This window comes from Tachypleus tridentatus, chromosome 12, assembly GCF_004210375.1.
Source record: "Tachypleus tridentatus isolate NWPU-2018 chromosome 12, ASM421037v1, whole genome shotgun sequence".
Classification (NCBI taxonomy): domain Eukaryota; kingdom Metazoa; phylum Arthropoda; class Merostomata; order Xiphosura; family Limulidae; genus Tachypleus; species Tachypleus tridentatus.
In genome coordinates this window covers 85660042-85674165 of record NC_134836.1, presented here as the reverse complement: position 1 = coordinate 85674165, position 14124 = coordinate 85660042, and the positions used below count along the sequence as shown (strand labels likewise).

Sequence of the window (14124 nt, the reverse complement as noted above, 5' to 3'; positions counted from 1 at the left end):
TCCTCACTCAGAAGTCAACCATCAGGCTACAGTTATCGTTCCAGAAGCGAATTAAGTAACCATGACAGTTTTTATTAAAGACTAGAGAATATGTACAAACATGGTTAGAGGTATAAAAATAGAATTCTCGTTCTACAAAAATACAAATATCACAAACGGTCTGACTTATTGTACTTTAACGAAAATAATTAATCAATTTTTAAAGCAGTGAGTTTTATTTTATAACATTCATATGTTATCAAAGGTGATGAGGACAGAAATAGAACTTTTTAAGAGATAAAAAATTCTCATATTCAAAATTCTCTACAGAAATGTACAACGAATAACATTTCTGCCTTTTGTTGCGTATTTTGCACAAGTCACATGTTTGTCAGCCCAACTTCTTACTAACCTATCCTCAACACTGACTAGAATCGTTCCTCACCGGCTTCTATTAGATGGTCCTTAGTAGGAAACCTTCTTTTCACTGCCATGCTAATGGAACGTAGCACCAGAACGAGGGAGAGATTTAGGTAGCGAATCAACGTTCGGCGCAGCATGCGGCTACTCTCATCCGCTCCAGACACATACAGTGCTATTATGTTCATTATCCTACAGAACAGAAGGTAAAAAGTAGTAGAATCAAAGATAGTGACATTTATTATCACAGTCATTAGAGTAAAAAAAAGAAATGAATGTTAATATCAAAATTTTCTTTCTGTTTGAGAAATTTGAAGTATTAACTTTTCATTTATCTTTAGTTTCTAAAGATGTGAGATTTTTGTTTGTTTTGTTTTGAATTTCGTGCAAAGCTACTCGAGAGCTATCTGCGCTAGCCATCTCTAATTTAGCAGTGTAAGACAAGTGGGAAGGCAGCTAGTCATTACAACTCACCGCCAACTCTTGGGCTACTCTTTTACCAATGAATATTGGGATTGACGGTGTCATTATAACGTCCCCAAGGCTGAAAGAGCGAGCATGTTTGGTGTGAGATTTGAGAATTATAATATGTATATTTGTTTACCACACTAGCAAGTGGATCAAAGAGCGGATTGAGGGGTAAAAAAGAAACTGATTTATTGCCAGTTAAATGTAAAACTAAAGTGTGCAAAAGTACATTTAATTCATACTTAAAAACAATATTAAATAAAAACGACAGATGAAAAGAGCAAGAAAGTTAAATAAAAAACTGAAAATAGAAGTTATAATGTTGAATGAAACTTCAGTTTGAATTCTGAGAACATTAAGGCATAAATATGTAGCACGTAGCTGACGAGCGGACAACAGCGTCAGAGTATTTAAAAATATACAACTCGGTTTTCACTTTCTCTCAAAACTAAAATTAATCTTTCCAAACATTCAAAATTAACATTCTTCGTATAACCAATCATAACTTGGAATGTAAGAACCTAAAAGTGTACTTGTTTTACTCCATGCATATTACCGTAACAAAGTAATAAACAACGAACAAATAAACAACAGCTTCAAAACATCAAACATAAAATATATATTCCACCATTATTTGAAGCCTAGGGTTACTGATGAGGGATTTAATTCTCTAAACCCGGTATAAAGTAGTGGGAAATCGAATTATTGATTGTACCTCATATTTATTTTTAGTAATTTAAACAGTTTGTCGGCTGAATAATATGCTTGAATAAATTAGGAACATTACTGCTACACGACCTGGAAATCCTGTATAAATATAGGTCTATCGTGATGAGCGAAAGACGTCTCGAAACATATGTAAAGTAGTCTCACACTTAAAGCAATGTTGAATACAACACAGTTATCTCACTAAACATCAGACAATATTTTTAAGAACTGGACGACTCTTGACATCAAGTGAAATAAATCTTCATTTCCCAGAATTTTGTACAATAACACAATAATATTTTTTTAAGTTACAACTGACGTCTTACTTCTACCGTGAAAGTGTATTAAACACGAGAGTTTGTTGTAATTTGTTCTTTACTGCGTTTTATACCACGTAATGGTTAAATAAGAAAAAACTTGTTTTTAAATAATAAATAGAGGATTGTGAGTAATTGTTAAAAGCTAAATATCTTAGTAGTTTTCAACATTATATATATAAAAATTCCATTGTTTCAAACTGTAAATTTTATAAAGTGATATACAAATTGGTGTAAACAACCTGTAAGTCTTATCTTCGGTGGAAGAAAGGCATACTGCTGATGTTAGGTTGTTGTGGTGCTGATGAAAGTTTATTCAGTCTGTTTCCTTCGTTGAAGTTTTTTGTCTTTGCTAGAATTTGATGTTGAAACAGGAAGGCTGATGGAACACCATGGTTTTGAAACAGGAAGGCTGATGGAACACCATGGTTATATAAATAATGGTGAGCTGAAGTGTTTTGTATTCAGGGTATTGAGGTGTTCGTTAACGAAATTATGTTCGGGTCGTTCTGTTTCACCTTTCTATGTCTCTGCTTAGGTTTTGCATTCAGATTCATGAATTATGTTTTTTGGGCTGTAATATATCGCCAATCCTGTCATCTCCAGTAAAAAAGGTGATTTTTTTCAGTTATTTAGAGTGAAAGCAAAATGGACAAACTGTCTTTTGACGGTTTTTCCTGTTGGATGAATTAATCTAGTGGTGAGTAAATATTGTTTCATTAGTCTTCTTACGTTTGCAATATTGTGTCCCTGATGTATCTGTTGTTAACTTCTGGTCATAGCAAGCTACTTACTAAGACCAAAATAAAAATAAAAACCTAAATGATAATGAGTATAGTTAGTTAAATATACCACTCTTATAATCTTACTTATAAATACTATAATCCATTGTTTAATAAGTTGGATATCCTCGCTATTAAAGATATTTTAGAGTAAACCAAAATAACGTCTAACACTTCAGAGCTAGCTTGAGAGATTTAGGTTAGTCTGATGCTCTCTCTTCTTGGTCCCAACTGATCCACGGAATATCACTTTTACGGAAAATTTATTGTATGTAGGCTGCCATCTGAGATTTTTTACTTATGAGTCATCAGTGAGTCCAACCAATATAAGGTCTTTAAATATTGATTTTCGGGTGCCATAGAATACTACAGACTTTCAGAATGGCTGAGATAAGAGACCTCTTAAAAGTAGCTTTCAATCAGAATCTTCTTTATGGTATGACTGTAAAAGACTGGCTGACATAACCAGAGATTTAGGATGACTTGAGTTGTGAACAATCTTCTCTTAGCTCACACAAAGATGTATATCTGTCTCCTCTATTCTACTAAACATAGGTTTACTATACAGATATATCTGTTGGAAAACACCTTACACAAGAAATATATCATTTCACTTTGACATAAAAAAAATGATTCCTAACTACGGCACCAGAAAAGTTTAATCAATGAAATTATAGACTAGAGAGAAGGCAAATAGTCCATAACACGCACTGTCAACAATTTGACTAATATAATCAGAGACTGGAATTTGATCATTACTCTTATAGTCACGACGGCTCTAAATTTCAGAGTGAAACTTTCTTTGTAGCCTACTAATAGGTCGCGAAACCAGTACCGTCAGATTCGTAAACCAACATACTAACCACTAATCCACTGTAGGAAATAAGGTAAAATTAAAATAGATACATTAAAAAAAACTACAGAAAAATAAAATGCCGACAACACTGAATGCAACCGGAATTTAAATAATATGAAAACAAACACCAAAGTACAAGACTGTAACATATCGTCGATGAAACAACAATAGAACGAAGATGCAGCACAGAACAAGTCCGTTTTGATTCTAAGAGTTAAAAGTAATCTTTCCAAAAGTCCTAAATTTCTCTGTAAACTACGAAAAGTGTCAAAACTACTCTCATAAATATATACTTTCTGTATGCCATTTGTAAAGTGGCTATGCACATAGAGTCATTTAGGTGCAATACAACAGTCCAATGAAACAACAGATATTATCTTTTACCAACTTAAACCACAGAGAGTGTTATAGAGCTAATTTTACACATGAATAAAGCGAATTTATCAGGTGCTGAGCTGGAGCTTTTGAAAATTTAAAATATTTTTTTAGTATCTGAATAATACATATTGTAAGAGAGTAGAATACGTAACATCTGTATTGCATAAAAAAATAAGCTAAACCTAATTTGTACATATCTTATAATCACCATCATTATTAACAAATGTTTTAAATTATTAATAAAACTCTTAAGCTATCAGTTATTGTTTATTTAATAACTACTATTTACAAAAGTAAATATTTAAATACTAAATATTTTGGATTTTTTTATATATATATTTTTTCTGAGATATAACCAATCGTGTTGGGTTTATTCATACCTTTTAATCCCTGACGGAGAACTGTTAGTTGCAAATATTTCAACTAAATAAATATTTTTGTTCCTTTATATTAACGCGAGTTCAATGTAAACAGTTTGTACATATTTGCAAATTCATTGTCTTATGGACCTTAACTTACTTGTCTGGCCAAGGGATGGCCCTGTACTGACTCCACCATCTAGTACCCGTGAAGGATACATAAAAGCCGAGAATAAATGACAGTGGGATTAGCTCTACAAATGTTGAGAAAAAATGCACGATCTTCTCGAAAATCCTAACGAAATGAAGAACAGGTTTTGAGTACAAATATAAATTGTCGCTTTAATTTCTTCGTTTGTTTGCTTAGTCTTAAATTTCTTACTGTTCTTGGTTAACTTTTAAATAAAGTTACTGCATTTTTAGTTGAGTAGTTTCATATACTGGTATATTGGAATTACAAACCAATAACGTAGGAACAAAACATTTGTAACGTGTTATTGGACAGAACGACTTACGTGAAGTAAGTACGAACTTTAACGTTCAAAGTTATTTTCTGACGATGATTGAATTTTTTTTACATCGACACATGTAGAAATTTAATTGTATAGAATCTTAAGTTGTATATTTTATTTGTAATTTTATACAATAAATTATTGTGCATTTTAAAACGTTGAAGTTTTACTTAATTTATGAAATCTATCCACAGGAATTGTAATAGGACGTGTTGAATGACTTGCTTCTTTTCAGTTTTGATGTTAGATCCCAAGATAATCTTCATTATAAAACATTTTTGATAGAAATTCATAACTGTTTTAATAACTAACTGTTAACGAACCGTTGATGACAATTTACGTGCCATTAAAATAACTTTTATATTTCAAGGTGAGAAAGATTAATGTATCTGCATACAACCTTCCTTGGATTTTTTCCTTGTTTTGCTTTTGCTTTTCGTATCAGCTTTACAGCTAAAACTGTTTGGTTGCTTTATGGAAGTTTTTTATGTAACACAATTTGAAAGGTTTCAAAATAACAATTCGCGCTTAACAACAAAATCAACAATTATATTGCTCTATCATGGTCGGCCAGCACATTTCTAGGATAATAAATAACAAAGACCTGCGAAAGTAAACCTCATAACTTTTTTTGTTTTAATAATGAATTTTTCCATTGTTTAGCTAAACAGATTTCGAAAATAATATTAATTTTGTTTATCACGTAAGATTTTTTTTTTACAAATCTAGAAGAAAAACTCTTACTTGGATCAAATTATTATTTCATTTACAAAAAAGAACATTTCTTTAATATTATGTTTGGGTTCTGTAACGCTAGAGTAGACTCTCGCGTTTACTTTGTGTGTTTACATATGTGAGTTATTTTCATTAAAACCGAGTCACATTTTGAATATTTGTGAAAATTTCTATACCTGATGGAGAAAAATGGATAACATTTTCGTTTTCTGCGTACAGGAATTACCATAGAACATGTAATACTTCGAAAAAAATAACACAATTCCAGGCCTGAGCAGGCACCACGCGAGTTCGAATGCTTAATAATTTACAAATTAAATAATAAATAAAATGCTATAGAAATCACAGCAGCAGCTATAATCATAAAAATGTTTTATCCCTGTAGTGATGAAAACCGAGCATTCAGTACACTGTCCATCTGATTCCACTTTCCAAATCTGGGTTATTAAAATAATCGCTGATCTTGTTTCTTCTAAGTTGAATACAAAAGATTTTGATTTACTTTACTGAAAATAAATTTAATAAATGTTCCTTAATTTTTATACAGAAATAATTCCTAAAATACATTTAAATACATTAGTTTTCTGTATATCTAATTGTGTAGGTTATCGAAATTACAAAAACAAAGCAATAAACGTTAGAAATTGTTATAATTAGTTTTAAAACATTATCAATATTTCTAAAATAATGTACAATAAACAGAATGTTTCTTTATAAAGTGCCTAGCCACAATGCAGGAGTTGATTTTAATTGTTATAACTCTTCAAGCTTTCCGCTGACTTACTTGAAAACGAACTTGATTGAAACATGCGAAAACTAAAACTATTTCTGTCGGAAAATTTACTCTTTACTTTTAATCAATCTGGAAAGTTGACGAGATTGATCCGTGATTTTCTCCTTGTAAAAGTATTGAACTTTCAAGAATAGATACAGATTTTAGTTTAAAATTATTAGTTAGCCTGTATTATTTTGGACGTCTGTATCGCTACAAGCCCTTCGGTTAATATTTATCTACCTTCTCACTAAAAAAATTTACATAATTTGTAAAACTATTCATTAATATTTCTGGCTAGACTCACAATATATTATATTTAATTTGAGCCATTCGTGGTTCTAAATATGAGAATTAAGTGTCATAAATTAGTACTATAACAAGAGGCCATTTTAAAACCTCCTTTTAAAACACGTTTATAGAACGCTCTGTTTACTACTACATGCATAAAAGAATGATCGTTTAATATAACATGTACCGTTTGATAACTGTTACCTATGTACGAATAGTGGCAATTTAAAGTTTAACAGGTCTTCCAGAAACTGAACCTGTGATTCTCAATTGCTTTTAACAGACTGAGAGTTAAAGGCAATTGAACAGGCATCGAACAAGCTGTATAGCGTAGCATGTGTTAGATTCTTTCCCAATTGACCACATTCTTTAACAGTGCTCAGGATTTAACAATCTACAAGTGAAACATGGAGTCAACTATTCTTAGAACTACGTAATTAAGATGCTGACAGGAAAGCAATCTTTGAATGGTGCATAAGAGTCCAAGCTATAAACAACGAATAAATAAAGGCATATAATACTGTCTTATTAGATGCTTTCATTCTTTTCCCTAACCACTTTGCAATTTGATTTCAACCTGACTGAATATTTTTTGGGGGGGTAGCCTTGAATGTCATATCCTCAAACCTAATTATCAAGATAATTTGCCATGAACCAGTTTCAGACCATACTTCTTGAATAATTCCCCCTCTCCAGTGGTATTTCTGCAGACTCACACCTTTTCAAACAGGATTTTGATACCAGTGTAGTTTTGTGCTTAATCCCAAATAATCAATTAATCAACCTTGAATAATGGCCTACTCTCTACACTCTACAGAGTGTACAACCATGATCATCACAGTCACAGGTGCTAAGACAAAAACTGGAATGCTGCTGTACTGTTTTCACATAAGTTACCTCGACATGTTTGGTATTAGAAGTAATCTGCCCTAAGGAGGTAGTGATCAATGTGCCATCATGAATGAGGATTATAAGAACAATTTCTTGGCAAACATTGTCAAATCTTTTGCTGATGACATTGGATCTCTTTTCATTCTGGATAACAATAATGCTTGTCCTAACTGTTTATGAATTACCTTTCCCTATTTGAGTAAAACTATTGAAAGAATTGAATAACTGGCACTTTTGTTCTGGCCTATAATTCGTACAACATACGTTAAACTATTTATTGGGTGGATATCATATCTACAGCATCCACCAGTCACATGAATTAACTGGGAACTAAACTGATCAGGAATAAACATTCCTCAAAACTACATCCATTGATATTGTATAGACATGGGGCTAAGTAATGCAATATGGCATATAGAAAGAAATAGATGGATAAGCATCGATGTTTTCTCAAAACTAACCCAGCATCCAGCATCTTCATGATACTGAGTTAATTCTGATGAAATGTCAACGCATTTGTGTCTACTTATTTTCCCGAAAGAAGGGGGCCGAAGGACACCTGGAGGGATTACCTTTTTTAACCACTCGCACAACAATATAGTAGTGTGTTGTCGGTCACTCAGTAGACACTAAAGTTACATTATACAAGAGACACTTAATGTTGCAACTTGTATAGTTTTAACGTCAGTAACACGTGTGCATGCCATGAATCACGAGAAGGGCTACATACTCAGTAGGTTACAACAGAGCATGACATATGAACTTCATAAACAAGAAATAAAAATACGTGCTACTCATAGTTTTAATTATATTTACTTTTGGAAAAGAACACATTCTGGGATCCTGCTTTGATGTTTCTTTCTTTCTTTATTTTTTAATTTCGGTCAATGTTACACGAAAGCTATCTATGCTAACCGTCCCTAATTTAGCAGTGAAAGATTAGACAGAATGCAGCTAGTCATCACCACCTACCGCCAACTCTTGGGCTACTCTTTCATCAAGAATAGTGGGATTGATCGTCACATTATAACGCCCCCACAGCTGAAAGGGCAAGCCTATTTGGTGTTACAGGGATTCGAATTCCCGACCCTCAGATAACGAGTAGAGTGCTCTAACCATCTGGCCATGTCTGTCTTCAGAATCCTACGCAAATACACCTAGTTTTATACTCATGTTTAGTTGCTTTATATTTTATTTATTTCCCAAGGCTATGGATCATCGCCACGAGAACTTGCTCGCTATTCAAATGTCATAGACCAGCTAAGAACTTTAATTCTTGGTGTCCCTCAACCATTGTATTGGTTCAGGCACTTACAAGTCAATAGGTGGTATTAACTTCTGATCAAATCAAGCTACCCATTTAGTTGAATACTCTGGCTGCTGAAGATACTTCAGCACACTATAGGGCTTTTCAGGATAGTTTCAAGTTATACGTTGCTTTAATAAAATAAAACATTTTACCTACAAGAGTAGATTTTGATTTACAACCCAATAACCTGTCGATACCTGATTTACTTTCACCAATGAATATTGTCATTTGTAACGTATTTAGATATTAATAAGAAAGAACAATTATTTTTTGGTTAAACGTCAATGAAAATAAATTAAAGCGGCTTACTTTACTTATGAGACACTTTAGGTGGATTTGACTTCTTAATGTCGTATACAATAGATTAATTTATACTATTAAGAACAACTTGCATACGTTGATGCAATGGAAGTTACCAAAGATGCAAAATGTATCACTACGAGTGACATTTTAGCACTTATGTACAATTTGAAGCAGTTGGTATAACACTATTTATAATAAAGAAAACGTTACGAAGACGATTGGGACTAATATAATTACAATTCTAAAGGAAATAAGTGTGGGGAAATCTTCCCAAGAGTTAACATTACCGTCTGTCTTTCACAGAAACAACAGGAATTGTAGCTTTTGACATTACTGTAATCATGGCCAATAGACTAAGTACAAATGAGCCTGAAAAATGTTTCAAGAATAGCACGAGGTCTGGAACATCGTTGTTATGAAGTGTGTTTAACCCTCAGTAGGTCTTATCTTATAAATAAAACTGGGTTTAGGGCAGCAAAGAAACATTTTTTTTATGTGTACTGCATGTCTTAGTCCCATTTAAATGATAACGAATGGTAAGCAAAAATGAATAAACCGTGTTTTAAAACAAAACTACTAACCTACTGTTATTGTGAATTTAAATACCATATGCATTTCTTTCGAGAGTCTTCCATTACAATTACAGTTATATTACTACATTTTATTTTGCTTTAAATATTATTGCAGGAGTCATTATAATTTGTAAAAAAAACACACTACTTTTTTTCTCATTTATAGCATTTCTCAAATCAGTTTCTATCCATCAGTGAGCATAATAAAACTACCTCGGATGAAAAGGAATGCTAGACTCGACTCACTGTCACCGGCTGGCTTTTTTATGATAGTGCTTAGACCGAAAATACATTGGTATTTTCTGAAGTATCTGACAAGACGGAGATCCGTTTTTAGATTTTTTGAGGAGTTAATATTTACAAAGAAAAGAGCTTACTTTTTTTCTCTACCTGTTAACTAGTTATAAACAGGAATACAATTGTGTTTGGTTTAGTTTGTTATGAATTTCTCGCAAAGCTACAAGAGTGCTGTGTGCGCTAGCCATCCCTAATTTAGCAGTGTAAGACTAGAGAAAAGGCAGCTAGTCATCACCACCTACCGCCAACTCTTGGGCTACTCTTTTTACCAATGAATAGTGGTATTCACCGACACATTATAACGCCCCATCAGCTGAAAGGGCAATAAATGTGTAATACTAGAGGTTTGTAGATGTCGCCTTCTGTTTATTAAATTTTTATTATGATAATTTTGTTTGTTTGGAACTAAGCACAAAGCTTCACAATGGGCTATGCTCACCACGAGTATCGAAACCCAGTTTCTAGCGGTGTGAGTGGTTCGCAAAGGGGAGGAACCATTATAATAATAAAGAAATAAAACAACAGCTTAAAATATATTTGTATAAAATATTTTTAAAGCAGTAAAGAATAAAATTTTAAGCTAATATTCGAAAGTTTTAACATTATTATCTATTTTTTAACAGACCTTTATACAAAAAGAGAAATTAGAATATTTATATTGATACTGTCTGTTGTGTGAGCGATGCGTTGGCAACGTGAAATTTCTTCAGATCATCTGCTATTGTACGCATCAGGAATTTCTGTTCATATGAGTTGTTTACACCTTTTTAATATCAGGAAAACAACAATTGTTAAGAGCGTACCGATCCTTCGCGCGTGACTATCTTGACAAAGCGTATCAACATTAAAATTTTGATCTGTTTGGTACATTTCGCGCAGAGCTGCTCCAGAACTATCTGCGTTAATCGTTCCTAACTTTTAAGAAGTAGACTAGAGTATAGTAGTTGTCCAGCACCACCAATCACTAACTCATGGTCTTCTCTTATCGAATAATGAGATTTGCCCATCACTCTTATAACGCATCCATGGCCAAAGAGTTCGAAGAGCAATTATTTGTTTTTGTAGTAAAGAGAAACCCGAGATCTCAGATATACAACTCTAAACGTGTAAAGAATATTATTTCATTTACGAACTGGCTAGCTTATACTTTCAACACACGGGAAAGGTGTAGGTGTTTCCATAAAACTAGTACGAAAGCTCTACCAGAATGGTGACCTCTCCTACACCTACGTCACTCCCTTACAAGGCCTTAAAGGCACATGCCAAATTTAGTTGAGATTTAAAGACTTAAATGTGATCAAACTGTCACAGATCGGACTAATAGACAGAAAGATCAGACAAACAGACACACAGATGATACTTTTGCATTTTATATTAACGCTATATTTTTTCAAGAAAAAACTGTATTTATAATAATTAATATTTTCGTTTACTTCTCCTACGTTTCCCAAATATAAAGGATCAGACATGGGCGCTCGACTCGTCACCCCAGGGTTGCGGGTTCGAGTCCGCATCACACTAAACATGCTTGCCATGGGGGCGTTATAATGTGACGGTCAATCCATTATTCGTTCATAAAAGAGTAGCCCAAGAGATGGCAATGGATAATGGTAACTAGCTGCCTTCCTTCTAATCTTACACTGCTAAATTAGGGATAACTAGCGTAGATGGTTCTTGTGTAGCTTTGCGCGAAATTCAAAACCAAACCAAACCAAAATAATAACCTGTCTATCACCAGTATAAATTATTTGAGTTAAAATAAATTAGAATAAAAATACATATTTTTAGGTGTGAATCTATAATTAAGATATATAATTTTCTTATTATTTATTTATAAAGTTATATAATGAACTCCGGTTTAAATCCCCTTTCAGTTGTTTGTTTGTTTGAAGTTATGCACAAAGCTTCGCAAATGGGCCATCTTTGCTCTGCCCCCCAGGAGTATCGAAAGCCATTTTCTAGTGTTGTAAGTCCATAGGCATTTCGCTGGGCCACTACCCCCTTTTCGGTGACTTAGCGGCAAGTTTGGGGACTTATAAAGCTAAAATTCAGATTTCGATACTGATGGTGAACAAATCACAGATTGTTCATTATGTAGATGTACATTTAGCAACAAGAACAAGAAAACAAAAGTCAAGTATTAAACCCAAACGTGTTTCTTTAATTGTGGAAATATTGTTTCATATTCATATATATACTACTAGAGGATAAATGAATCACTAATTTTATAACTGATCTCTAGAAATGCCAGAGAAGGATGTTAATAAATATATTGATTCAAGTGTCCTGGTAGTCACAATGAGATATGCAATGAAGATGATCTTAAAATAGAAATAATTTAATTGAAAATATTAAAAATATATACTCAAATAAAGATATTTAAAATTACGATTTGTGATAATATTTTGAGATTTGCGTGTTATATGTAATTAAGCAATTATGTATGTTAATATCACATTAATTATTTAGGTGATAATGAAAATTAATAATTTATAAACTAGAAATGATAATAACTGATATTTAGTATAAAAATTAACTAATTAATGGTTAGGTATAAGTGATCGTATAAGCTATTTGCCATAATTACAATCACCATTAATAACTTTGAAATAAACTGTAAAATTAGAATAATATACAAAAAGGTCTTTCCTCGTTCAAAGTTTCATTTTGATAAAATTACAGTTAAGCTGTTTAAATTTTGTAGTGATATAGCCAGACCATTTTATTTAGGCATACACTTTAGTTGGTAATAAAAACAATTAATGGTGACTCTTTAATTTTATGCGTCATAATATTTGTTTTGTTATGACATTTATATACCACATTATATTCGGAAAACATTTTAAAGTTTGTTCATCAAAATATCTTCTTACATTTAAAATATAGAAGGATAAAAGAAGTCTTACCTTTTATTGTGCTCGTCTAACACAAAACGATATAGGACTGTCAAAATCAAATAACTAGCAGAAAAAACTATTAACTCTCTGTAAATCATCTTCCATACACTACCTCTCCATCGTAATAACAACTTCACCAACCCTCCTGATGTAGAAGAAGCAACGTCGTATTGATAACTCACTGTCATTTTGTCTGGTTGGTCAGGGTTTTTGCAGTCAATCAAATCTTATTACCAACCTGTGTCGTCGAGAAGACACTCCTTATTGCTAATGTTTAACTCTACTAGGTTAATGCAATGATTCCAGCTCACTTTAGCGAACTCCAGTGTTTATTTGCTGCTTTCTTATCGTTTCTTTACTAATCAGTGTCCTCCCACTGCAACAAGAGTTAAGATACGTTAGTAGAGGAACGTGAACTAAACTTATCTTAGGGGCTTGCTTTTGTTCCTTACACAAAAAGTATATACGATCTTTCTCTCGTTTACAGTTTTTCATTAGGTTCATCTATTAGGCTTTAACATGTTTCTGTAAACGACGTGCGTTAACAGCTGTCTGCTTACTTATTGTCGTTTAAAATCCAAGAAAAAGTGCGACGAAAAGTTGAAATGTAAATTGTAATTTTATGAATAGAAAATGAAAGATGGAATGTTTTTATCTACGAATTTTGGAATTCCGATAAAGAGAAAGACACGAAATTCTTGTAGGAAACTCAGTTGCTATCCTCAAGAAAAAGATACTCAATCTAACATTTCACTGAGACTAGAGTAGAATCACGCATTATACCAACTGAAACTAGTCGATTTATCACTTAAAATGTAGGTATGTAAAAAGTAGTTCCAAGTCATGCGCCTGAGGATAATTTCAAAACACATATATCATTTGAAAACTGATTGTAACAACGATTATTTACTTTTCTTGGTGTTAGTTGTGAAGTGCAGGTACCACTGTGCTGCTAACCCCGTGCACGCAAAGACACTACCGTTTTTGTTTAACTTTCTAAACTGAAAAAAAAAAGAAAAGACAGAAGGTTGCTTTGAGCTAAAATTATGTTTGGCACAAAACACTGGTTAAGAAGAACTGGAGTGTTGCAGTATACTTTGTTGATAGATATCTCAGGCTTATAAGTATGAGCTATGGTATTCAAAGAAGTATTGTATTTTAATATATAATATTACATAGAAATAAATGTGATTTCAAACGTAACGTAATATATATAACCTTTGACACTGGCTATCTTACAACCTGATGCTAAGAGTAACAGTATCATGTTATTTAAAT

The 14124-nt window shown here is 32.6% G+C and overlaps 1 protein-coding gene across 3 annotated transcripts in view; it reads right to left on the bottom strand.

Moving 5' to 3' along the window:
* The window catches only part of LOC143233878 (bestrophin homolog 15-like), a 56541-nt gene extending 42741 nt beyond the window's left edge, over nt 1-13800 (bottom strand). For 2 of the 3 annotated variants that reach the window (XM_076470727.1, XM_076470728.1), the window contains exons 1-3: nt 12856-13800; nt 4428-4562; nt 425-591 (exon numbers count right to left, since the gene is read on the bottom strand). In XM_076470727.1, coding sequence (XP_076326842.1) covers nt 425-591; nt 4428-4562; nt 12856-13034 — 481 coding nt within the window. In that variant the 5' untranslated portion in view covers nt 13035-13800. The remainder of the gene's footprint in view (nt 1-424; nt 592-4427; nt 4563-12855) is intronic. The other variant, XM_076470729.1, reaches the window with a different exon arrangement.
* Nucleotides 13801-14124: the final 324 nt, after the last annotated feature.